The sequence below is a fragment of the Gracilinanus agilis genome, chromosome 2 (assembly GCF_016433145.1).
Source record: "Gracilinanus agilis isolate LMUSP501 chromosome 2, AgileGrace, whole genome shotgun sequence".
Lineage (NCBI taxonomy): Eukaryota > Metazoa > Chordata > Mammalia > Didelphimorphia > Didelphidae > Gracilinanus > Gracilinanus agilis.
In genome coordinates, this window is record NC_058131.1 from 486,237,199 (window position 1) to 486,262,305 (window position 25,107).

Below are 25,107 nucleotides of genomic sequence, written 5' to 3' on the forward strand. Positions count from 1 at the left end.
TACATTTCTAGTCCTCATTTCTCTTAGGTTAGAACACCAAGGCAGATAGCAGTCATCTGAGTTTTTTCCTTTGGACAAGGATTCTGTTGTTGGACGCTAGTACTTTCCCAATAACTTTGAATATTGTTCATAGGTAATTCTTTTTAATTATTTTTTTTCAACTCACATTAAAAATTAATTTTCTCCTCCCCATCTGTTCCTCTTACCGGGAGAAAAATTCAAATAAGACTCAGAACAAATATGAACTCCTTCAAAAGACTGACAATGTTCAAGAAGTTCTATCTCATTTTGACATCCATGGAGTCCATTACTTCTTTGTCAGGAGGTAGCTAATATTCTTCAACATCGGGACTTTGGAATTTTTGGCAGAAACTTAAAAGTTCTATCTATCTGGGGAAATCTAAACCATATTTCAAAATGGTAGGTTGCACACACTGAAGATCAAGAAAGGCCTTTAGTTTGTTGACAATGGCCTGCTGGAGCCTTTTCCCAATGGATTTTTGGAGCTAATTATTAAATCTTCAGTGTTATTTATACTTTGGAAATTGACAAACACTAAAAATTATTGTTTTGTTGATTATTTGGACTTAGGAAGGTGAAGGAGAAGATGTTAATAATGTAGATTAAACATAAATGTAAAAAATAAAAGTAGCTAGGTAGCTCAGGCCTAGAAGTAGAAGGTTCTGAGTTCAAATCTGAACTTAGACACATCCTAGCTATATGACCCTGGGCAAGTCATTTAACCCCAGTCACCTAGTCCTTACTACTCTTCTGCCTTGGAAGCAATGTTTAATATTGATTCTAAGACATAAGGTAAATATTTAGGAAGATACAAAATGTGTTATACTTACATTTTTTTTCTTTCAATGTGTTGTGGAAAGAAGATCCACTAAATACAATTCCTTGTAAAAAATCAATTTAAAAAAAGTTTTACTTTATCCATAGTTATAAGCCACAAGCACCACTTGGCCCATAGAGGAGGGAATCTCTGTGGCAGGGAGTAGCTTCTGAATATGAGTCATTTCTCATAAATATTTATGGTATACAAAAACCACACAGCTATAGGCTGGATTTACACCAGTCAATGGCCTTGAGGACACTGTTGTTTTCCAGGGCAGGGGACAGAAACTGCCTGTTCTTCTATTTTTCTAATTAATGTTAAGGGTCTGAAAAAGGGCAGGCTCTTTCTCTAGTATGGGGAGGAGAAGGAAAGAGAGAGATACTTGGGAACTTTAATGTAACAAACAAATTAATTAGTTAAAAATAAAAGAAATGGCGGACTCTGTTTTTTAGTTGGCATTGCTTAAGATCTGGCCTGAAAAAAGACAAAATATAGGGATTAGACATATCTGCTCATTTACATGGAAATGGAAATATTCTAAAATGCCTTATTCTTGATTTTTATCAAGAAAGTAAAATTAAAGGACACACCTTTCTGTCCCAAACATTTAATCATCTTAATTTGAATCACTTAATTTTTGTATTACAAAATTTTAATATTATTCACTATGGTTTAAATGTGATAATCAGTCCAAGTAAATCAAGTGCAAGAATTATGTTATATGATATCTTTAACAGAATTTAACAGCACACTGAGTATATGGCAGACTCTGTGAATAATTTATTGGTTGGTGGGTGGATTCTCATAATACAAATCAACCCAATTAAATTCAGTCCAACAAGAATTTTTTAGCTAGGTACTGTGCTAGTGCTAGTTTTAGAGATAAGAGGATAAAACAAAATAAAACAAAATAACCCCTGCTAAATTATATAAAGGGGTAGGTATATAACATATAAGCAGGTAAATGTATCCACATTATTTTGAGTAGAGTGAGAGCAATGATGGGTACAAGGACCCAAAGCGTTTTACAATAGGATGAGCTACATAAGCCCTTGACTTCAAAAAAAAAGAAAAAAAAAGAATTCTAAGAGGTAAAGGTGAGGTGCTTCAAAGAGAAGCAATACAAAGTTTTAGGAACACCAATTAAACTAGTTTGCTGTCCATAGAGTAGTTGAAGGCGAATAAATTAAATAAGTCTATAAGTTAGGCTCAGATTCTTGTGTTTTAAATGCGAAGCCGAGCAGTTTATATTTCATCCTTGAGGTCATCACCAACCTTCTTGGAAAAATGTAGTCTAATACACCCAATGCTTCCATTTTCTTACCACCAATCCACTATTCCACTCTCTTGAAATCTCACTTATACATATAGTCCCTAATACTCTGCAGAAATTTCTCTCTCAAAGTTTGCCAACGAATTCCCTTATTGCCAAAATCATTGGTGTCATTTTAGTCCTAATCCTCCTTGAAGTCTCTGTAACATTTGATATGACTGACCAACTCATTCTCCTTGATATTCTCTTCTACCTGGGTTTCCATGAAAATACATTCTCTTATGTCTCTTGCTGTTTTTCTGACCACTGTCTCTCTTTTCTGCTCTGGAACTTCTTTTCAACCCCTTAAAATGAGAATTACCCTGGGTTCCAGCCTGAATTCTCTTCTCTTTTCATTTCAAAAATTATCCAGTGGAAAGCTTATCTACTCATGGCTTCAATTATGGGACCAGGAGTAGTATATGGCTGTATGGTGGTTGGTGAGAAGATATAGGCAGGAAGTGAAATGAAATGTGTCTGAAACTAGACCTAGATATAATGGGTGACTGAGATAACTTCCAATCAAGATAGCTAAGGAGGAAGTTCCAGGCAGGGCAGGAAAGAATTAAGTATTTCAGGGTGTGGACTCTGATCTGGGGTAGGTCTTGGCATGACAGAGGGCTCCCAAACCTATATATCTAGCCCTAACTTCTTTCCAAAGCCACACCTGTACTTGCAACCACTTACTAGAAACTTCTATGTCCCCTGTGTCCAAAATAGAAATTATCACATTTCCTGCCTTAATTTTAATAGATTATTGATTCTGATTTCTTTTTTTTAGTTTTTTAAAAATCCCTATTCCAATAACAAAATTACATATAAGTTTTACAAAGTTACATGATTCATGCTGTCTTTCTCCGCTCTTCCCTCCCCCTTCCTGGAACTGACAAGCAATTCAACTGGATTATACATGACGATCACTCAAAACATATTTCCGTATTCTTCATTTTTGTAAAAGAATAATCTTAAAACCCCCAAACCCCAAATCATATACCCAAATAAAAAAGTGATAAATCATTTGTTTTCCACTGAATTTATACTCCAACAGTTCTTTCTATAAAACTAGATAGCATTCTTTTTCATAAGTCCCTCAGAATTGCCTTGGATCATTGTATTACTGTGTTAATAGCAGAGGCGATCACATTTGGTTGTCCCAAATATTTCAGTTACTGTGTATAAGGTTCTCCTGATACTGCTTATTTCACTTTACATGTTCTCTTTTCTTATATATAATAGGAATGTCATCATTCTCCTAGTTCCTCATACTCCAAACCTCGATATTATTATTGATCATTTCCTTTTGCTTATTTCTCACATTCAGTCAGCTATCAGGTCTTGACTGTTCTGCCTCTGAAAAATATTTGGCTTTCATCTTTTTACTTTCATTGCCATTGCCACCCCCCTTGTATAGGCTCCTTTTATGTTTGCCATGACTACTGCAATAGTCACCTAACCAGTTTCCTCATCTCCAGCTACTCTCCTATCCAAACCACCTTTTATACCATTGCCATATTATGTGGCCATATACTGATAGAGTTTAATGAGAAGTTCTATATATAATAATAAGCATTTTATAAGTGTTTTTCATCTATCCATCTCTCCACCTACTTATCCGTTCGTCCATCCAATAAGAAGGATCCTTTATATTGGAAGAGAGGATTTTAATAATCATTAGTGATTTTTATTTATTAATAAATTTGAGTGAATATGGCCAAAATAATCAAAGAAATAGGTGGAATTTAGACATTCTCACTTCTGAAGTATTTAGAAATGTCAAGTAATGTTAAAAAATATCAAGCTTTTTACAGCAAAGCCCAGGTAAACCATCATTGACCATGACCAAGAAGTATTCCCATATGTGATGATTTAAATTCACTGGTAGCTTATATTTTCTCTATATATAGTTTTTCTCTTTGATTGTTCCTTGCCTTAAGACTCTGGTCCTGGTTCCTGAAGCCAGAAATCTAGTCCAACTCATTTATTTTTCAGATAAGAAAACCAAAGCTCAGATTGGTTAAGTGACTTGTTTAAGATCATATTGGTATTAAGCAGCAGAGCTGAGTTAAAATAAAGCCCTCTGATTCTAAATATGGTGGTCTTTTTTGCTATCCTACATGAACTAGCTTTCTGCTGTTTTGAGATTCCAACATTTCATAGTAATGAGATAGAATTTGAAGTTGTACTTCGAACAATCCATCAATTGAATACTTACGCTAAGTAAAGCCCTCTGCTAGACATTGTGGGAAATGCAGAAGTATGACAGTCTTTGTCCTTAAGTAACTTATAATCTAGTTAAGGAAATAAGATACTCATGTGCAGACCAATATGAAGACAATGTTAAATAAAAGTCAAATGTGCAAATAACATATCATATAAGCTATGTGAATTTAGAGTAGGGATAAATCACTATAGATTGGGAATCGTCAAGGAAAGCTTTTTGGAGCAATTGGGTCTTGATGGATTCATATCTTTAGATATACTTTCTTTAGTCTTACTTGTACAAAACTGCCCCATTTCAGTTCCTTGTTTAGCAATGACATGTGTAAGTACCTGGCTGTCATCCATTCTCTGTGTGAAGAGAAAGTAATCTAGTCAGAGTATTGTGATTAATTTTGTTGGTAATTCTCCTTTGCCATTCCATGTTAGAATGATATGCTATAATGAATACAAATGTGCTTTAGAAATAAAGCTACTTTATTAATTTAAAGTGGCAGTAGTAATATGATGTCTTTGCCAATTTGTTGGATTAAAGGGGAGGGGAAAAAACCCAGAAGGGATGTATTCGTTAGGATAAACAAACACACATTTCTTAAAATACAATACATTGGGAGAAAAAATTGCAATATATCAGACTAACCCCCAAAATGCATGTTGTAGGCACTTAATAGAGATTAATGAATTGACTTGAATTAATATAGTTATAATGAGAAACAATTTGGTATAGTAGATAGACAGCCAGTCTTGGGATGAGAAAAGACCTAAGTTCAAATCCTGCCTCTGTTGCATGCTATTGTGTCCCCATTTAACCACTGAATTGCTCCCAGAAAGCCCTCTAAGACAGTGAATGGAAGAGCAGCTACTGATCTGCAGTGATGAAGGATATTTCCTCACCAGGAGTTCTCTACACTAATAAAAATCATATGTCCAAAAAGCAAGAGAGTCAGCAGAGAGTCATCCTTGGACTGTGTTCAAATCCTTCCTCCGACTTCCACTGTTTTTCTAAATTTGTTCAAGTTTCTTGACTTCTTTGGGACCTTGGCAATTATCTTAGACTTTAAGTAGCAGAGCGAGTACCCATCTGCATTGGTAGAAGTAGTTTATTGATTCAGATCTCCCTGAGGAAATCATAGATCTCATTTTCTGGCTCCTCTAAAAAATGTGCAAGACATTATGATGATTCTAGAATGAGCAATGTTTTGTAGTTCCTGCCCTCAAGAAGGCTAACTTCTAATGAGGGTGATAGGGCTCATATACAGATATCTATGATAAAAACTAGGATGTGATAAGGGTAAAAGAAAGGCCCAATGCAAACCTATAAAAATGTAAGAAAGTAGAACACTTTCAGTTGGGGATTTTAGGACAAGCCTCATAGAAGTAGAAGTATCTGATGGATTTAAAGAGAATGATTTTAGGCAGATGCGATGTGAAGGTTCTTTTTCTGACATGGAGAAAACCTCTATGAGAGGTGAGAGAAGGTTAGACTCAGTTATTTTGAAACTAATGAAATCATAGATCTGGCCCTCAAAATCATAAAAAGACTTAGACTGAGAATTGGGAGGCTTAACGTCTAGTCTAGATTATTCCTTGGGTAAATCACTAAGCCTCACTATAACTTAGTTTGTCCTAATATTACTGTAAATTTTAATTTCTTTCTATAAATTTGAGAGTTTCTAACTAGCTTAGCACATTGATTAGTACCTAGTAGTTGCTTAAATGTTTAATAATTGATTGACTGAAATAAGTTCTCAAGTCTTTTCTGGCTCTAAAATCTTAAGGCTCTTAAACCCATAAATAAATGAACCAATAGCACCAATTAATTCCTGTTTTCTCTATTATCCCCTGAAAGTACATATAGCATGACTAACAAATTAGGACTCTACACTATCTGTGTCCCTGAAAAAGAGGTAACTAGACCTGAGACAGGATGATTAGTGGATGGAAAATAGTCCTTCCAATCTCTAGTCCCTAACTTATTTATTTTCCATAGACCAGGGATGATTTCATAATTGGAGAGAGCAACTCTAGCAGCAAAGTCAAGTCTTCTCCTTTGACCTTCCCTAATAGAAGATTTGTATCTGCTTAGGTGAAAAAGCCCATACCCTCTAACTGCAACCTCCTCCTTTTTTGTTCTATGCTACCCGCTCGGCAATCTTACTACCTCCCATGGGTTCTGTTATCAACTCTGGGCAGATGATTCCTAATTTTATGTATCCCAACCCTAGTCTATTTGTTAAGCTACAGTCATGCATCTCCTACTTCTTGTTGAACATCTCAAAGTAGTTGTGCTGTAGGTATTTTGATCTCAACATTTCCAGAAAACAAACAAAAACCCCCTTCATTATCTTTTCCTGACCAATATTCCCATCTTCCTAATTTTCTTGTTACTGAGGAAAGCACCATCATTCTCCTAGTCACCTACATCTATAACCTTAGTACAATTGTTGACTCTTCATTCTCATTCACCTTATATATTCAATCTATTGCCAAATCTTGTCATTTTTTCTAACCTTCACAACATCTCTCATATACATCCCTTTTTCTCGAGGCAAATGACTGCAACCTTGTTTCAGCCTCTTAATCACCTGAACTAAACTCATATCCCCTACACTCCTGCAGCATTTTTCTAATTGGTCTCCTTGAGCTTAAGTCTCACTCCATTCTAATTCATCATCCACTCAGCTTCCAAGGTCATTTATCTTTACACATGATTTATCCCAAATAGTTTGAGAAGCAATAAAGTATATTTTTTCTAAAGTTATAGGTCTTACATGTCTCTCTTTCCTGCTCAGTATACTCCAGTGGTTCCTTATTATCTCCAGGATCCAGTATAAAATCATATGTTTCAGCATATAAAGTTCTTCATAATTTTATCCCTTTCTACCTTTCTTATCTTCTTATACTTTTTACTTTCTGCCACAAAGTCAGTGCATAAATATATTGGTTTACTTGCAATTCCTCAAATATGACACTCTATCTCTTGTTTCTGTGCTTTTGACCTGGCTATCTCTTATGCCTGGAATGCTGTGCCTTCTCATTTCAATCTCTTGGTTTCTTGGAAGATAGTTCAAAGCTCACTTTCTACAAGAAGCATTTTCTTTTCTGTCTGCCTGCAAATGCCTTCTTATTTCATATTATCATCATTTGCTCTGTATATATAGTTAGTTACAAGCTATCTGTTCTATATGAATGCAATATTTTTGAGGGTAGAGATTGTTTTGGCCTTCTTCCCCAGAGAGGTTTGTATACTTCTTAGTACATAGTAAACACTTAAATGTCTGTTGACTGACAGATTGACAATATTTCTAGGCAGACAATAATGTTCAAACTAAAGATTCTGCTCGTGACTGTTCAACAAATGAATGAAGGGAATTTTGACCTGAAATCATTTTATTGAAAAAATATAGAGGAGATTGTAGAAAATCTGCAGATTTCAGAAGTTACTGAATAGAATAGAAACTTCTTGAAATTCTGAATAAAACGAGAAAAATAAAAACTCTCAGGAAGGAATGAAAGGAACATCTAGATCTGTCAGCTATGGTAGGGTTTGTGCTGTGTCATCCTAAGCCTTTTGGTCTTGGTTTGACAAATTGCATTTCAAGGTGTCCTTGCTGCTGACTTATTATGCCTAATTCTATTGTATTCTGGAATTATAGACTCACAATGCAGCTTCTATATCTGTGACCCCATATCTTTTTCTTGACCTTTGACTTCTTTGTGTTCCTTTGCTGCTGGTTCCTTTACTTACTCATGTTATATAACTTCTCAGTTCTGGACTTTGACTGCACCATTATGTTTCCTGAGCCCAAATTATGAAATGATTTCTATGGTCCAGTTCCAGACTTTGTCTTGATTTTATTGGACGTGTCTTGTCTTTATCCTTGTGGGCTCTATATTCCATTGTCTGAGTCCTAATCTAATAAATGGATGCTATTTTTTTTTTTTTGCAAAAGACTGGGACTCTTTATCTCATCCAGGCTGAAAGCATAGGTACTAGTCATGAGCCTGGCTTTCATCTGTTCAATCTGTGAGACTTTACCTGTTCTATTTTTTAATTCCACCTTAAAGAAGCTAAGTCCCTCTCTCTAGGTTCTCAAGAACTCACCATCTTAATGTCAAACTGATTGCAGACACCTGATGAACTTAGCCCACTGAAGTTCAGAATTCCCTAGCTAAAGACCACAGGAAGAAATTATCTCAACAACAAATATGGCAGTATTACCTGGATGTGGTAGAACACATCTGCAGTTCCTCTAATTGTTGTTTCTTTCTATCAAATCTAAACTCCTTGAGAGTAGAGATTGTTTCATTCTTTGAGCTTACATTGCCAGTGCCTAGCATAGTGTCTGATATACAGTAAGTGCTTAATAAATACTTGACGATAACTCTATCATTTGGTCCACACAAAGGGTAAATATGATTCTGATCTATGGGAGACTGACTCAAGCTAGCCTTTGAAGTAATAAAATATATTTTTTTAAAAAAACAGCTGTTCAAATCTTGGAACTTTTAGATATCATTTAGAGTTCCTACTTCTTTTTACCCTTTATCCATCTGACCATATGTTCAAGTATAAAATATAGCAACAATAATAATAATTATTATACTAACAAAACAATAATAATAAAATAGGGAATATAGAGACCCAAGGGTATCTGAGGTATGCGCAATATCCTAGTTTTAAAACTCTTTGGGAAGCATTATAATCCATTGTCATGTCAAAAGTATATTGCCATGGGGCAGCTGGGTAGCTCAGTGGAGTGAGAGTCAGGCCTAGAGACGGGAGGTCCTAGGTTCAAATCCGGCCTCAGACACTTCCCAGCTGTGTGACCCTGGGCAAGTCACTTGACCCCCATTGCCTACCCTTACCACTCTTCCACCTATAAGTCAATACACAGAAGTTAAGGGTTTAAAATAAAAAAATAAAAAAAAAGATTTCCTTAAAAAAAAAAGTATATTGCCATGATAGTGGTATTGGCATGAAAGTTCTAACCAGATGCTGTAGTATCTGAGAGACCCAGTGTGCATTTATTGAGGGGAAAACATACATTTTGCTAGTGTTCTATCAAAAGAGGATTAGAGAGAAAAAATACAAATCCTTCTTTGCTTAATGAAAAGAATATTTTTTAAGAGACAACTGCAAATTTGAGAAGTAATGGTTAGATTCATATTCAGCCTTACTGCAATAGAAAAGGCATTCTTAGACCTTGGCTTGTCCACACATTTAATGTGGACATTAAACAGGGGGGAACCTGTTTGACATTTCTGAGTAGTCCCTTTAGAATGAGTACATGCTTGCCAGATGCCCTACATTAACCTGAAAAAGCAAACTCATATGAATTAATAAATGTGTTATAGAATTTCATAGCTAAAAGGGATTACAAGAGGGCCATCTTTTCCTGACCGTTGCCTTTCAACATTTAATTTTCCCCAAAAAAATTTAATCTTAAAAACCTTGTGGGTTTCCTTGGTATCTGCTTTTACCTAGGCCCACAGAAGGTTAAAGATTCCTTAGTCACAGGGGAAAAAAAGGGTGTGTGGGGGGAAATAGCAACAATCAGGGAGCGATTCTCCTTTTCCTCGACAGGAGAAATGCTGCCAAGGGGCCATCTGGGCAATGTAGGGCACATGCCAACACTTGTTCATTTGTCATAGTTCAGTCTCTTGAGTGTGGTATCCAAATGCAGAGGGACATGGCATTTGCCACTGAGTACATGGAAATGAGTGTATAGGAAGCTGAGAATAAGCAAGCTGTAGGGCTGAGAAGTCTAGATGAAAATATGGGAACATAAACGTAATCTTTTCTTTCCTCTCTCTGTCATAGCATGATCTTTTTTCTTTCATATACTTGGTATATATGTAAAGTTCCACAGAATCTTGTCATTATGATTATTGTCTCACCTTTTAAAGTATGTCTTATTCTATGTGGTCCTGAGAGGTTGCAAATCCCATCCATCTACAGAGTAAATGAAATATCCAGAATTGAATTTAGCTTTTATTCACTTCAGACTATTTATGACCCTGAAATCACTATATGATGACTTAACCTCTTTAGTAACTACTGGTGCTGGGTCTTTCAGCAATGGTGTGCTTCCATTTAAAGAGTCAATTAATTGAAAAAGTATATTTGGGTTAAGATGATGATAGAATAATGCAACTTGAATAGTTAAACTGTTACTTAATATATAAGAAGAATGAGCTATTGGCCAGGGATGGAGTGTACTTTGTTATGGCTAGTAAAATGTATCCGTGTAACCTAAACAAAAGGACATTAAGATAGAAAGAAAAGAGGAGAAAATCACTTAACTAAAGATAACAAGTTAGACACCATAGATATTAGCTATGATAGAGCAGTAGCAATGCCCAGAAATTCATGAAAATAAATCTAGGAAAGGTAATCTAGGCCATGGCCTCAGTTATGGATACACATTGCACAGTTGAAAAAATAAATTAGAGGCCTTTCATTACTATAGGGGGAAAATTTGACCCAAAAAGAGTAATTGAAACTTTGTGGTATAAGATCTATTACAGAAATATGTCTCTAGAAGTTTATATCATATTTGAAAGGAAAAACATCTTTAAAGGAAGTAGGATAGTATAATATTTTAAGAATATATATTCTCATAAAGGAAAACAAATGGATGAATCATGGTGGAAGCATTTGGACTAAGATGCACATAGCCAGAATGATTGAAAGTGATATTGGAACAGAGTATGTTACTGGCCACCTGTGGAGGAAGAAAGAGATTAAGGGTCTAGGAAACAGATCATGAGAGATGGTGAGCCTGTCACAGAAACAAAGGGGTTTCAACTATCCAGAGAATTGCTGGATATTGCTTTTTTTTTTTCTTTCTTTTCCAAAAGCAGAGTATCTAGAATTTTTTTTGTTTACCTTAATGGATAATTTCCTCCTCCAAAATGCAGAGAAAGTAAATAGGAGAACTCCTATTTATAATTCTCATCAACAAGAAAGAATTGCTGTTAAAGTAGCAATAATGTGAAAATTGAGGGGAAGTAATTACTTCATTAATGACTTTGTAACCTGGGATGAGAAAGGAATACCAGCCATCGTCTGATATCAACCTTAAGTTTTTGGAAGAGAAATGAGAGGTAGAATCATAGAAGCAAATTCAATTGGAGAAGTAAGCCCAAGAGAAATGAAAAAAAATAAAGAATGAGATTCTGAAGAAGCAAAGAGGAGGAAAAAAATGAATCCTAGGAGGGACAAAATCCAAAAAGGTTGATGTGGCTGCACAGGAAATTCACTCACCAAATTAAAAATTTCAAAGAAATATATAGAAGATGGAGGCAAGATCTTATTATAGAAGATGAATACAAAAGCATGGTATGGGTTTATGAAAATAGGATCATGGAAACTCAGACGGACCCAAAGCTAGCAAGGCAAGTTAGAGACAACTAAAGGTTTTGTTTTTTGTTTGTATTAAAGATATGTTGGAGAAACAGGAAAAAGAGGAAAAGATAGGGATAACATTGAGGCAGATAATGGAGAGACGATGAAATAGTGAATTCCTAATTTGCTTTGTTTTTCCCTGCCAAAGAAATAAACCAGTCAATTAATATGCATTTATTAAACTTCAGTGTTTCTAGTCATTCAGTTAGGTGATTGATACAAAGACAATGATAGAATATTCCTTGCATTAAGGGAGATTACATCCAATTGATGACCTAAGATATACATATTTAAGCATAAATAGAATGTATAAAAATCTGTTTTGGGAAGGAAAGAAAGGATTTGCTGCTAGGCAGAGCAGGGAAGTCTTCATAAAGAAACTGATGCTTGAACTGAATATTGAAGGAAACAAGAGATTCTTGAAAGCCAAAGTGGTGAGGAAGTATATTCCAGGAATGAGAGACATCCAGAGTAAAGGCATTGAGATGAGAGAGAGAATATCATGTATAAGATACAGCAAGGTCAGACAATCTGGGCTTGACTACAGAGTAGGGGAAAAGAATTATAGCCCTGAGTATTCCATTAGTATTTTCCTTCCAAAATGTTATTAAACAGTTAAGGAATATTCTTTGAGTTCTGGGATTCAATTGTGGTTCAATCCCTATCATTATCCTGTTGTCTAGCCCAGGATTTTCAAATTTAAATAGAAACAGGGGCCACTAAACCAAACATAAAGATCTCTGTGGGCCATGCATTGAATTAGAAAACCATGTGTTTATATATTTATTTTTAAATTTTAATTTGATTAAAATTTAAATTAATTAAATTTAAAATTAATACATCAACACTTAAAACCCAACAGAAATAATCTTTTTCAGGGCCAAAATTAGGAATGTTGTGGGCCTCATGTTTGTCACTTCTAGCCTAGGCTATATTTATCCAGTGTATCTACAAGAATAACATGGGAAATTGATGGATAATGTTATAAAGGTAGGTTGAGGCAAGATTTGTGAAGGGCTTTAAAAGCCAATTTATTGCTATTAGATTTGGCTCAAATTCTAGTCTACAAATTCTTTTGGAATTCTGAATCTGCTCTCTAATGAGTTAGTTATCTTCTTCCCCTCGTGCCATCTGCAAGTTTGATAAGTTTGCCATCTGTGCCAAAATGTATTATCTTTAGATTAGAAAGAACCAAATAAAATGGCTAATAGAGTATACATCTGGCTGCCCTTGATGTGCTCAGATCATGAAGCTTGGATGGATGGAATCCCAAGGAACTGAAGGAACTGGAGGGTGTAATTGCTGAGCCATGGTCAATGATCTTTGAAAGACTGTTGAAAATGGGCGAGGTGCCTCAGGACTCAATTAAAACAATAACAGCAACAACAACTACAGAAGTGAGTGGAATCTGCACACTATAGCTAATTAGATTCACTTGGATTCCAAAAGAAATACTAGAAAATGGTGAAGGGATGGCTAGTGAATATATAAGAACGGAATGTATGATCACCAAGTTCTTTTGGACCAAGTAAAGCCAGACTAACTTAATATGCTCCAGATATAGTTTTCCTAGATTTTTCTCCAACATTTTACAGAATCTGTTATGCTATTCTTGTGAAAATGTTGGATTTGGGCTAGATTATGGTATAGTTATAGGGATTCATCTACAGTTGAATCCTAGAGCTCAGATTGCTCATTAACTCTTTAATAATGACAATCAAGAACATTAATAGAGTGCCCCAAAGCCATAAGTTTACATTTTTATCAATGTCTTGAATAAAAGAATAGATGACAAGCTTATACAACTTGTGGGTGACACAAAAGTAGTATATTTAAAATAGTAGATGACAGATTCATGATTCTAAAGGAAATTACAGGCTAAAATGTTTAGACTAAACCTAATAATATGAAATGTAATAAGGATAAATCTAATCTCTTAATATTTGGCTTAAAAAATCAACATCATAAAGATGGGTGAACTGTGTGTAGAGAGCAGTTTGTCTGAAATAGATCTTCAGGCCTTTCAGCTCAACATTACACAACAGTTTGAAGATAGCCAAAAAAAAAAAGGTAATGCAGTTTTAAGATACATTAAGTGAGGTATAAGTTCAGTATAGATGTGATGTGATCAAGGTGGTACATTAGGAAGATTACCCAGACAAAAATGTGAAGGATGAATCGGGCAGGGGGTAGACTGGAGGCATGAAAAATAACTATTAAAATAGTTCAGGTAAGAAGAGATGAAAGCATAAAAAAGTAGTTGCAGTGGGAGTTAAAAGGAACTATGGATGTCAGAAATAGTACAGAGGTTGAATTGAATTGAAAGGATGTGGCATATGATCATGTATTGGGTAAGGAAGTAAATGGGGAGAGAGTGATATCTTCAACAGAAATAAAGAAGTTAGGGGAAAATGTGGGTTTTAACTGAGATATATCCTAGAACTTAGAGGTAAAATAGATCTAAAAGATCTTTAGTTGACCATCCTCATTTTACAGATAAAGAAATAGGTTCACAGAAGTTAAGTTATGGACATGACAGATAAGTAGAAAAGCTGATGTTTGAACCCAAGTTGTCTCACTACAAATCTTATGCTTTTCCTACTATATCATGTTGGAGTAGATGATGAGTTCAGTGATAGATCTGCCAAGTTTAAGGCATTCATAGATCATCTAGGTGGTGATGATGATGTCAAACATGCAATTAGAAATTCAAAACTCATAATCTAGAGAAACTTTGGAAATGAAAATATAGATTTGGGATTCATCTGTATAGAGAAAATATCTGAAACCATGGAAGCAAATGAGGTAACCAAAGGGAAGAGATGAGAGTGAAAAGAAATAATGGTCAGCAATTAACTCTTAGTTGTATTTCCTCTAAGGAGTCCGAAGAGAATAACAGCCTGAAAATAAAACACAACAGAGAGCAATGGTTCAGAGAGATGAGTATAATGAGAATGCACTGTGAAAGAAGGCAAGGAGAAGGTTTTAAAAGAAGATGGTGGTCCATGATTTCAAATAACACAGTGGGGAAAGGAGGATAAAAAGAATCATTGGATGTAATATTAAGGCCAATATTAGTGACATTGGAAAGAGTTATTTCAGGAGAGTAAAAGAATTTGAAGCCAGTTTTCAAGATTTGAAGAGTGGCTAGTTAATGTTCAAACTGAGCTATCAGTTGTGCATTGCTTCAATATGATGAAGTAGATAGAGAAATGAACATGGATTCCAAAAGACCCAAATGTAAATCCTGCCTTTGACATAATTGTGACTATGCACAAATCTTTTAATCTCTGAGTGTCTCAAAACTTATTTGAGCTTATCTTAAATCACTTAAAACTTCACTAAACATTTTGGACACCCTGTAGTCAGTCAGTTAAAAATATTTATTAAATGCTTACTATGTGTCAAGCACTAACCATACAAAAGAGTTTCTGTCCTTAAGCAGTTCACAAATTGTATTTTCTCATAGCTTACTGTGAGACTAAAACACATTGTATGATATAATGCATGTAAAAGTTTTTTGAAAACTTTAAAGTTTATTAAAGTAAAAAATACAAAGCAAAGTAGCCTGATATAGTGGCTAGAGAGCTAGTCTCAGTGTCAGTAAGCTCTAGGATAAATTCCTTCCCTTGCTACAAAATATGTGATCTTGATCAAGTCATTTTCCTTCTCAGTGCCTCAGTGCCAGTGTCAGTTCTTGAAGATTATAAATTGCAAAGAAAGTGATCATCTTTGTTAGAGAAATTTCTTCCATGGAAGCTTTTTCACCACCCCCCCTTCCCCATCCATAAAGGTTCAGCTAAATTATGGTAATGATCATGATGATGATGTCTATTAGAGTGCCTGACACATGATTTAGTGTTTACCAAATGTTTGTTGACTTAGAAACCAACAATAAAGAAAAAAAGAGAGAAAAAGTAGTAGTTTGAGGAGACAGCAGGATGACAAAAACTTTATTTAAATATTTATGAACAGAGGAGAAATAACCAGTAAAGAGGAAGAAGAAGAAAAGGGAAGAAGAGGAAGGAGAGGGAGATTGAGAGAGAGACAGATACAGAAAGATGGAGAGAAAAAGAAACACAGACAGAGAAAGGTAGAGTAATATAGACAAAGATATATAAACAGACAAATATGAAGATAGGAAACACAAAAAAAATAAAGAGAAAGAGAGAGAGAGAGAGCAGAGAAAGTCATAAAGGAGATTGAGAGAGATAGACAGAAAGAGAGCGAGATGGAGAAAGGTGGACAGAGAGACAAGGAGACAACAAGAAGTGAGAGACAGAGATACATTGAAAGGGAGATGGAGACAATGATATACAGGGAGACAGAAACAGAAAGACAGACATTTCTGGTGTGATGTCTCAGAGATGGAAGGGGATGAGATCAAGTATAGAAATGAAAGGATTAACTTTGTTAAGAAGGCACATTTCCTTTATGCAACTGAAGGAAAGGAGGTTAATTAGGAGGTTATGAGTTAAAGACTTAGAAGTGGGGAATTGAGGGAACCCCATTCTTCTCAATAATGTAGGAGGTAAATTCATCTGCTGAGAGTGTCAAGTGAGGAAGCAGAGTTGAGTGGCTGAGGAAAAAAGATCAATATTTTTAACAGAGATTGTGGAGAATATGACAAAGCCAATGAGAGATGCATAAAAAGGATTGTTGTGAAGGAGTGAAGTTCCAGTGAAGATTAGATAATTTAATTTTGATGAAGACTCAATCAGAAAGATGTGCTTTTCTCTAGCAGAATGTGTGACAAATGAGGAATAGGAGCAGAGGAGGCAGATGCCAAGTTACCAAAAACTGAGAATTAAAAAAGTGGAAACAGTGGAAGAACAAAAGATTAAAGGATTTAAGTTTGAAAGAGGGGGTACTATTAAAATGATTTCTCAGGAGGTCAAGACTGGGTAGAGATACAAATGAAGCTATGAACAGGATTCAAAGACGGGAAAACTAAGGAAGAATCAAAGGGACTAAAGATAGTAGGATGAAGAATTTGTATGTGATAAAGGGATAAGGAATAAGAGGATTGAAAGAAACAGAGTTTGTGCCTGGAGAATGGAGGATGCAAAAGAAGTATATGACAGGATCTCTACTCTCACAGTAATTACAATCTACTTGCTGAGATAGTAGTTAAATGTGTGAAAAAGTCAAAGAACGGGGGCAATTAGGTGGCTCAGTAGATGGAGAGTCAAGCCTAGAAAATGGAGGTCTGGGTTCAAATCTGACCTCACATTCTTCCTAGCTGTGTGACCTGGGACAAATCACTAACCCTCCCCCCACCACCACCCTTTCCCTAACCCTTACCAATCATCTGCTTAGAACCAATACACACTCCATTCCCCTCAGGGCCTCTGGTCCTCTAACTCTCAGCTGAGGGTTAAGATCTACCTGGATTAATTTGAGGATTGTAATAAATTACCTACTGGGTTAGATTCTTATTTCCTTATTTCCTCTCTCTCTTCTTAATTGTAAATAAAGTTCCATAAAAGTAAAAAAAAAAAAAGAACCAATACACAGTATTGTTTCAAAGACAAAAGGTAAGAGCTTAAAAAAAGTCAAAGAAGTATATTTATACTTAAGTACCAAAATTTATGGCCATAAGAGTTAAGAGATAACTGGAAGGAGAAAGAGTGTTGTACAACCTACTAATCAATCCTGAGTCATATAGAAGACTGAATGAACTGAGAGATATAATCAACAAACATTTTTTTTAGCATCATGTACTGTGTTAAGCACTCATGGTACAAAGAAAGATAAAAGACAATTCATGCTCTCAAATTCTTATAATCTAATGGAGGGAAAACATGAACGTGATTGTGTATTAACAGGCTATATACAGGATAAATTGGAAATAATCAACAAAGGGAAGACAATAATAGAATTAGGAGAGATTAGGAAAAGGCTCCTGAAGAATATGGGATTTTAGCTGTTTCTTGAAGGAAGCCAGTTGGCAGAGATGACAATGGAAAACAGTCCAGGCATGAGGGACAGCCAGTGAAAATGCCTGGAGTCTGGAGATAGAATATCTTCTTTGAGGGGCAGTAAGAAGGCCAGTGTTCACCCTTTTGTAGAATAAGAGGATGTGGAGATATTATAATGTATGAGAAAAATATAAGAGTATGTATATATGTGAATTGAAAGGTTTTGAAATGCCAAACAGAAGATTTATATTTGAATTGAAGGTGACTGAGAGCTACCTGAGCCCAAAGTGCAGGAAATGACATGATCAGACTCACACTTTCCCTAATCATTCCTCAAGCAGTTATTTAATATTTCCTATGTGCCAGGCTCTTTGATAAACACTGGTGAAATAAAAGCAAAAAATGAAACTCCCTTTCCTTGGGATGCTTGTATTTTATTTGGGGAGACTAAATATAATTATGTAAATAAAATCATAATATGCAAATGTGCAATTAGGTTTTGGGAGGGAATATGGTTTATGAAGACTTTTAACATCAAACTGGAGTTTATTTTTGATTCTAGAGGTAATAGGGATTCAGTAGAATATGAGTATGTATATGTGAATATGGGAGTGACATGGTCAGATTTGTGTTTTGAAGAGATGTTTGAAAGCAAGAAGTCTAAACAAAAAATAATTACAATAGCCAAAGGTGTCATGGGGAGCTTCTGAGCTAGTGTGGTAGCTTTGTGAATGGAAGGAAAAGTGCCTGAAGGTGAGATGTTGGGGAGATAGAAATTATTAAAGTATTAAATGTGTAGAGTTATTTCAAGTGAGGAGTCAAGAATGGTAATAAGGCTGTGAATCTGGGTGACTGGAAGAAGGGCCTTGTGCAGTCAAATGTTTTAGACAATTGTGAGTTCTGTTTTGGTCATGTTGCATTTGAGACACATAATTCAGTTTAAAATATTTGATAAGCAGATGGTAAAGCAGGACTAGAGATCGTGAAAGAGGCTAGAGCTAGAAATATAGTTCTGGAAGTTCTCAGTATAGAGATGGCAATAGAATCTATGGGAGCTGATGCAGTCTCCAACTGAATGTATGTAGAGAAGAGGACCCAGGACAGAGATTTGCAGTATACCCACAGTTAATAGGTGTGATATGGGTGATGAATGAACAAAACTGGAGATGTCTTTCTCAAGGTATTTGCCCTATAAGGGAAAGAAAGATATAGGATGATGGCTACCAGGAATGTTAGGATCAAATGAACAATTTTTAAGTAAGGGGAAGATGTTAACAAAAGATGATCCAGTAGACTGAAGATGGTTGAAGATAATAGGGCAATCTGTTCAAGAAGATGGGAAGGGGATAGGATAAAGGGTACATGCAGAGAGAATGCATGTAACAAGGACAAGTGCCACTTCTTCTTCCAAGACTGGACTGAAAGAATTGTTAGTAGAGAAAAGAGGTCTAAATGATTTGAAAAAGGGAGGGAAAAAGGAGGAACTCTGCAAATATCTTTTTTTTGTGAAGGTCCTCAGTTGAGTATGTGGAGGGACCATGGGAGACTCGAATCAGTTTGTATAGCTTCAGTGAGGTTTAGTTGAAATTAGATCATAATATCAAATTTGTAGCTGACCCAATGAGGATGATTTAATGACTTTCTTCATTTCCATTCAGTAGCACATGGCTAGAAATGAGAGGAAATAATAGGAACAATCCAGGTTTGAGGTTTAGCAAGGCATGATTGACAACAGGATAAAAGGACAAAGGATTTCAGAGTAGAGGACTGAGTTTCCACTGCTTAAAAACATTATGTTAGAGACCTGCAAAATATCTTAAGAGGCAAATATTATTTAGAGATCTTCCTGTTTGTATAACCTCAGCAACCTAGGTACCTGGGTCTAATCTTCTAATGGTCTTCTAGGTAATGAGGTTTAACTCTCTAAGAAATTAATGCTTCATATTTCCAATCTTTTCTACTCCCAGTCCAGAGTGAATACCCTTTTACCCTGGCTATATTAAGTCATGCCTCTATTCCAGCACCCAGTTCCTATTGAAATCAATCCACTTGTTATTTGTTGTCTGCCAAAGGGCCTGAATTTTCCTGATCTATTCCTGGGTTCTCTTCAAAGGTCTTTAAATTTGGGCATATCACTCACCCTCTATTTACTTTATTTTCCTCATCTGCAAAATGAGGGGGTTAATTAAGCTAGATGATCTCCCTTGTTTCCTTCAGCCTCCAAATCCTCTAATCCTATGACTAGGCCTCAAAGGCATCCTGCTTTTCCCAGATGGGATAGAAAAAGTAATCTTCCTACTTGTTACTCATGGTCCTTTGGATCAAATTTGTGATTCTATTTATGTAAAGAACTTCTAGTGAGGAAACTACCTCAACCAGGACAAATTGACCTACTGTCAACTTGGAGTCTTAGAGAGTTGCCCAGAATACTGAGAGGTTAAGTGACTTACTTGTCCAGAGTCCTTGAGACAGGATGTATCAGTAGCAAGTGTCATCTTAGGTCCTCCTGACTCCAAGGCTGGTTCTTAATCCACTGTGGCCAAGACTGCAGTGTAGTTGTTTTTAGTCATTTCAGACTGTCTGACTCTTTGTGACCCCATTTGGGGTATTTTTGGCAAAGAGATTGGAATGGTTTGCCATTTACTTCTCCAGCTTGTTTTACAGATGAAGAAACTGAGGCAGAGTTAAGTGATTTGCCCAGTGTCGTATAATTAGCAAATGTTTGAGGCCAGATTTGAACTCCCAATTCCAGACTCTGCACTCTTATTTACTGTACTATTTAGTTGTTTAATAACTCATTACTCATTAATTTTTGTAAACCCTTACCTTCCATCTTAGAATCAATATAAGGCATTGGTTCCAAGGCAGAAGAGCAGTAAGGGCTAGGAAATGGAGGTTCAATGACTTGCCCAGGGTCACATAGCTAGGAAGTGTCTGAGGCCAGATTTGAACCAGGTACCTCCTGTCTTTAGGCCTGGAACTCTATCCATTGAGCCATCTGCTTGTCCCTCTCTCATGGGTCTTAAAAGCCCTAAAGTGCCCTGGCTAGAAAGTACTCTTAGGACTGTTTCTCAGCCTATCACTTTTCTGGGAAACCTTGGAGTTATGTTGCCCTTTCTTGTCTTTTTCTTTCCCAATACTGACCATCCAGGCACCAGGAGACTTTCTCCCTTCCACTTTCCAAGGCATATCTGGAAAAAAAATCTCCATTGTGGTGAAGTACTCTTCCCACCTCTAACCACCCTGGTGCAAAAACCCAGTGACAGCCCAGATATAATTCTGAATTTGATGATAATAATATCTATTACTATGTACCAGGCACAGCTAAACACTTTATAATTATTATCTCATTTACAGATTTGAACTCAGTACTCAAAACCTGGTACTCTATCCCCTTTGCCAACTAGACCTAAAGCTACTCCCAAACTGCTAAAAAAATAAGTAAAGCTTCCCAATTATATATGAACTTTGTCTTTTGTGTTATGTTCTGACCCTCTGCTAGAGCTTAAGGAATTGGGCAGAAGGCAGAGAGAAAGATATAGATTGAAAACATTGATTCAAGGATCAGTGTGCTCTCCAATGTCCCCTAAGACTCTTTTATGTCCCTTTGTAATATTATTGCAGAGTGCAGTACCCTAAAGCCATGTCCCCTCTGAAGCCTGACTAGTAATAGAGAGCTATTGTTTGCAAGACAGATTCATGTGGCATTTCTGTTTGATCTCTGGCAGGTTGTTTATAAGAATAATGATATCCGTCTGGAGCTGTCTCGCTTGGCCAGGATTGGTGACACCAAGATGAAAATCTATGGCGAAGTGGTGTTCAAATGTGAAAATGTGGCCACACTGGACCCCATCAACTTTGAGACCCCTGAGGCTTACATCAGCCTTCCCAAGTGGAACACCAAGAGGATGGGCTCAATCTCTTTTGACTTCCGTACGACAGAACCCAACGGCCTCATCCTTTTCACTCATGGCAAGCCCCAGGAGAGAAAGGATTCCCGGAGTCAAAAGAACACCAAAGTGGACTTTTTTGCTGTTGAACTGCTAGATGGGAACCTCTACTTGCTCCTTGATATGGGTTCTGGTACCATAAAAGTGAAAGCCACCCAGAAGAAAGCAAATGATGGAGAATGGTACCATGTGGACATTCAACGAGATGGCAGATCAGGTAGGAGAAGCTAAAGGCATGTGGTGGGTGGCATTCAGGGCAATTTGTAAAGGGTCTTTCTGATCTAGAGCATCTTGGTTAACTCTTTCCCAATTCTTTGTGTACTTTACTGGTTTTTCAAGTTCCCTTTGCATGTTATTTTAGGTGTTTGTTGGACACCTAAAAGAGTTAGGTGGACTCTTGGCCATTTGTAGCTTAGATTCTTCTTCCTGTTTTATATACATTCTTTGATCTTAATTATGCTTTCAATAGACCTTAAACTGAACACAAATTTTAAAATACTATATGTACATTTCTTACTGCTGCTGAAGAGACTGCCATGACATTCGTGTGGATTCCCCCCCCTCCCCATTGCTATGAAAACCTTTTATGAGATCACAGCTGCTGGATTAAGTGATTTTACTCTACTGTGGCTTCACAGTGCAATAGTTTATGCAACAGATATACCCCCTCAATAATTGGCAAAAGTCATGTTGTAGGGGAAATTATGACAAGAAAGAGAAAAGCAAATTGATTTTTCCTGAAGTCATGTTCAATTTAAAGCCTTCCTTTAGAATGAAAGCCTATATTTCACTCTTTGCTCAGACCTCACTAACTCTGCCTTCCTCCTCATAACCTTTTACATTTAGTTTAAATGGCTTTGCTTGTTTCTGCAGCCCCAGATCAAACAAGCTTGCCTGGGGCAGTACACAGTCACTCTGGAACAATAACAAAGAGAGAAAAAGAGGAGCTAATGTGAAATCTGGGGCTTCCAAGTACCTGACCAGTTTTATTCTGTCTCCTTCTGGGCCATTACAAATGTAAGGACCTGCTAAAAGTGATAAGAAAGGTCATTTTCCCAGATACTATATCACATGAATCTCTTATTAATCTGACCTAATTTCTCATTCAGGTGTCATAGAGGCAAGAATAAGTCTTTTAGGGCTCCTAATATAGCACCCAGAGTCCCACCTTACTCAAGAACATTCAGAAAACAAAACAGAACAGAACAGAACAAAATAAACAACAAAAAAATGAACAGAAACCAAATTTAAATCTATCCCAGCTTGAAGGAATTCATTGGATCTGTGTCCACTATGAACCCTAGCACACAAATCCTTACTTTTTACTTTTATAGATCAGAGGCTGTGCTATATAAAACCATGACAAAATGCAGGGCAAGAAAATGACAACAGAGTCACTCTTCATGAACACATAAGATACACTTTGCCCCAAGTTACTCTACCATCAGCAAAGATTAAAACACAGAGATTGCCCCTTGCCAGTATATATATGCTTGGAAATCATACAAATGAGGACCATGTGTGGCTGGGAAACATGCATTCAGGGTTACATGCCAGGGACCTGTGTGGATAAGGTACATGTGCAGAGAACAAGCATTTTAGGGACACATCTGGCCAGATTGAATTTGTTGCTTTCCATACAGAAATAGGCACTGTATCTACACTTTTGGAAATCTTCTTTCACTGATGATGTAGTGATCGAGCCCCACTTTGGTACCATCTTCTGGGCCCCAGTTCTTCAAGGCCCTCTACCTGCTCTTGACTTCTGATGTACAGTGGAAAGAAAATCTTTCTCTTACAAGAGCCAGCTGGTACTCTTTTAGGTCATGGCTGAGGCTATAAGCCAACAGGCCCAAATAGGAAAGAGTCAACAAATCAAACAGGATTTCCCAAACTAAGACTGCCTATTCTTTATGGCTAGTCTTTGTCTGATGCCAATTCGATATCCATGATCCTATATAACTGTCTGATTTGGGGGTTACAAATTTCCTGGTTATTTCCATTTATTGTGATTGTGAGCCTGTATCCCCAGAATTTTTTCTGAGAATTCTGTTTAGAAATCCCTCTCCCCCATATATGCATGCATTTACATACATATATGCAGGAAAGGTATGGAAGCTGGGGCATTGAGCTCATTCCCAAGATCCTCTTTGACTGGTATCCCAATGAAGCTAGGAGACAGAACAGAAGCTGAATGAAGCTGGCTAGTTCCACATTCTTGCCTTTATTATGCAAACCTCTTGCATTCTAGCTAGCCCCAAACCTTAATGGTCTCCTAACATTAAAATTACAGTGGTTTTTAAGGACAAACTCCTCTGGTGAGAACTTACTCATTCCATTCAGATCAACAAACAGGCACTAATTACCCCCTATGTGCAAAACACTGTGGTCATTTTCATTCTATGTGCAGCTTATGCATTTGGTATGATGGGAGGAAACACTACTCTACCCCAATGGAATCCGTAGTTACATTGTTTAGGATGACTGTGTTTTTATGGGACAGCTTTATGGCAGCAGCAAAGAGCATTTTTGCCCATTGGAGAAGTTGGATGGGTTTTGCACAGAGGACATTCAGGCAGCAGATTGTGGCACTGGACTATTTGATGCTCAGTTGGAAGGTTTATTGATTGCTTGAAACATGATTGGAGATAAGAGACTTCAAATTAAATGTTCTTTGTTGAACAAGAATGAACAGTTTGGTTTTTATGCTTTAAGAAAAAAAAACAACAAAAGTTTTAATTTGTCTGAGGGCTCAAAACTCCTCTTTTCCCACAAAAAAAGATAAAATACATGACTGTCAGAGAGAGAGGTAATGAACAGGAAACACGCTTATAAGAAGGCATTTTGGTATCCACAATCTCAGCTGTCTCATAGATTCAGACCTGGAAGGGACTTTCAATATTATCTCTTATGTCACTGGAGATTTTTTTTCTTCCTTGATTAATGTCTTTTGTGACATGTCAGCTGGGGTTGTTACACAATCTTTGTCACATGTAAGGGTAACAGAAATATAAATCCATTAACTGTTTTTCTCCTTATACTTGTATGAACAAAGCTAATTATTTGTTTTGAATAAGAAATTCTACTTTGTTTATATCTTAGTGGTCACCGATTAATGAAAAGTGTTTATTTCATAAGCATTTAAAATTTGATTTGCATTTCACACAAAGTAGTCAGGTTAAACTGATATTTTTATGTACTAATAATTACAATCAAGACATAATTCCTCTTTTAAGTAAATAAATGACTGGTCTTAAGAAAATAGATAAGTGCAATCAGCACCATAATTTGTGAAATTTTCAATTATGGTTTCCCTTTTTTGTGTGTATTAGGCAGTATTTAGTGCTAATCTTTAATATGCTGAGGATCTATTATTTTTCTGCTCTGTGACCTTCATCTGTAAAAAAAGATTACATAACAATTCATCATTAAGTAAATAAATCTTAGGAAATTGC

General features: G+C 36.3%; 1 protein-coding gene across 5 annotated transcripts in view; it reads left to right on the forward strand.

The window, feature by feature from the left end:
• The window catches only part of NRXN3 (neurexin 3), a 2,038,283-nt gene that overhangs the window by 602,679 nt on the left and 1,410,497 nt on the right, over nucleotides 1-25,107 (forward strand). For all 5 annotated transcript variants that reach the window (XM_044664970.1, XM_044664971.1, XM_044664967.1 and 2 more), the window contains one exon: nucleotides 21,431-21,869. In XM_044664970.1, coding sequence (XP_044520905.1) covers nucleotides 21,431-21,869 — 439 coding nt within the window. The remainder of the gene's footprint in view (nucleotides 1-21,430; nucleotides 21,870-25,107) is intronic.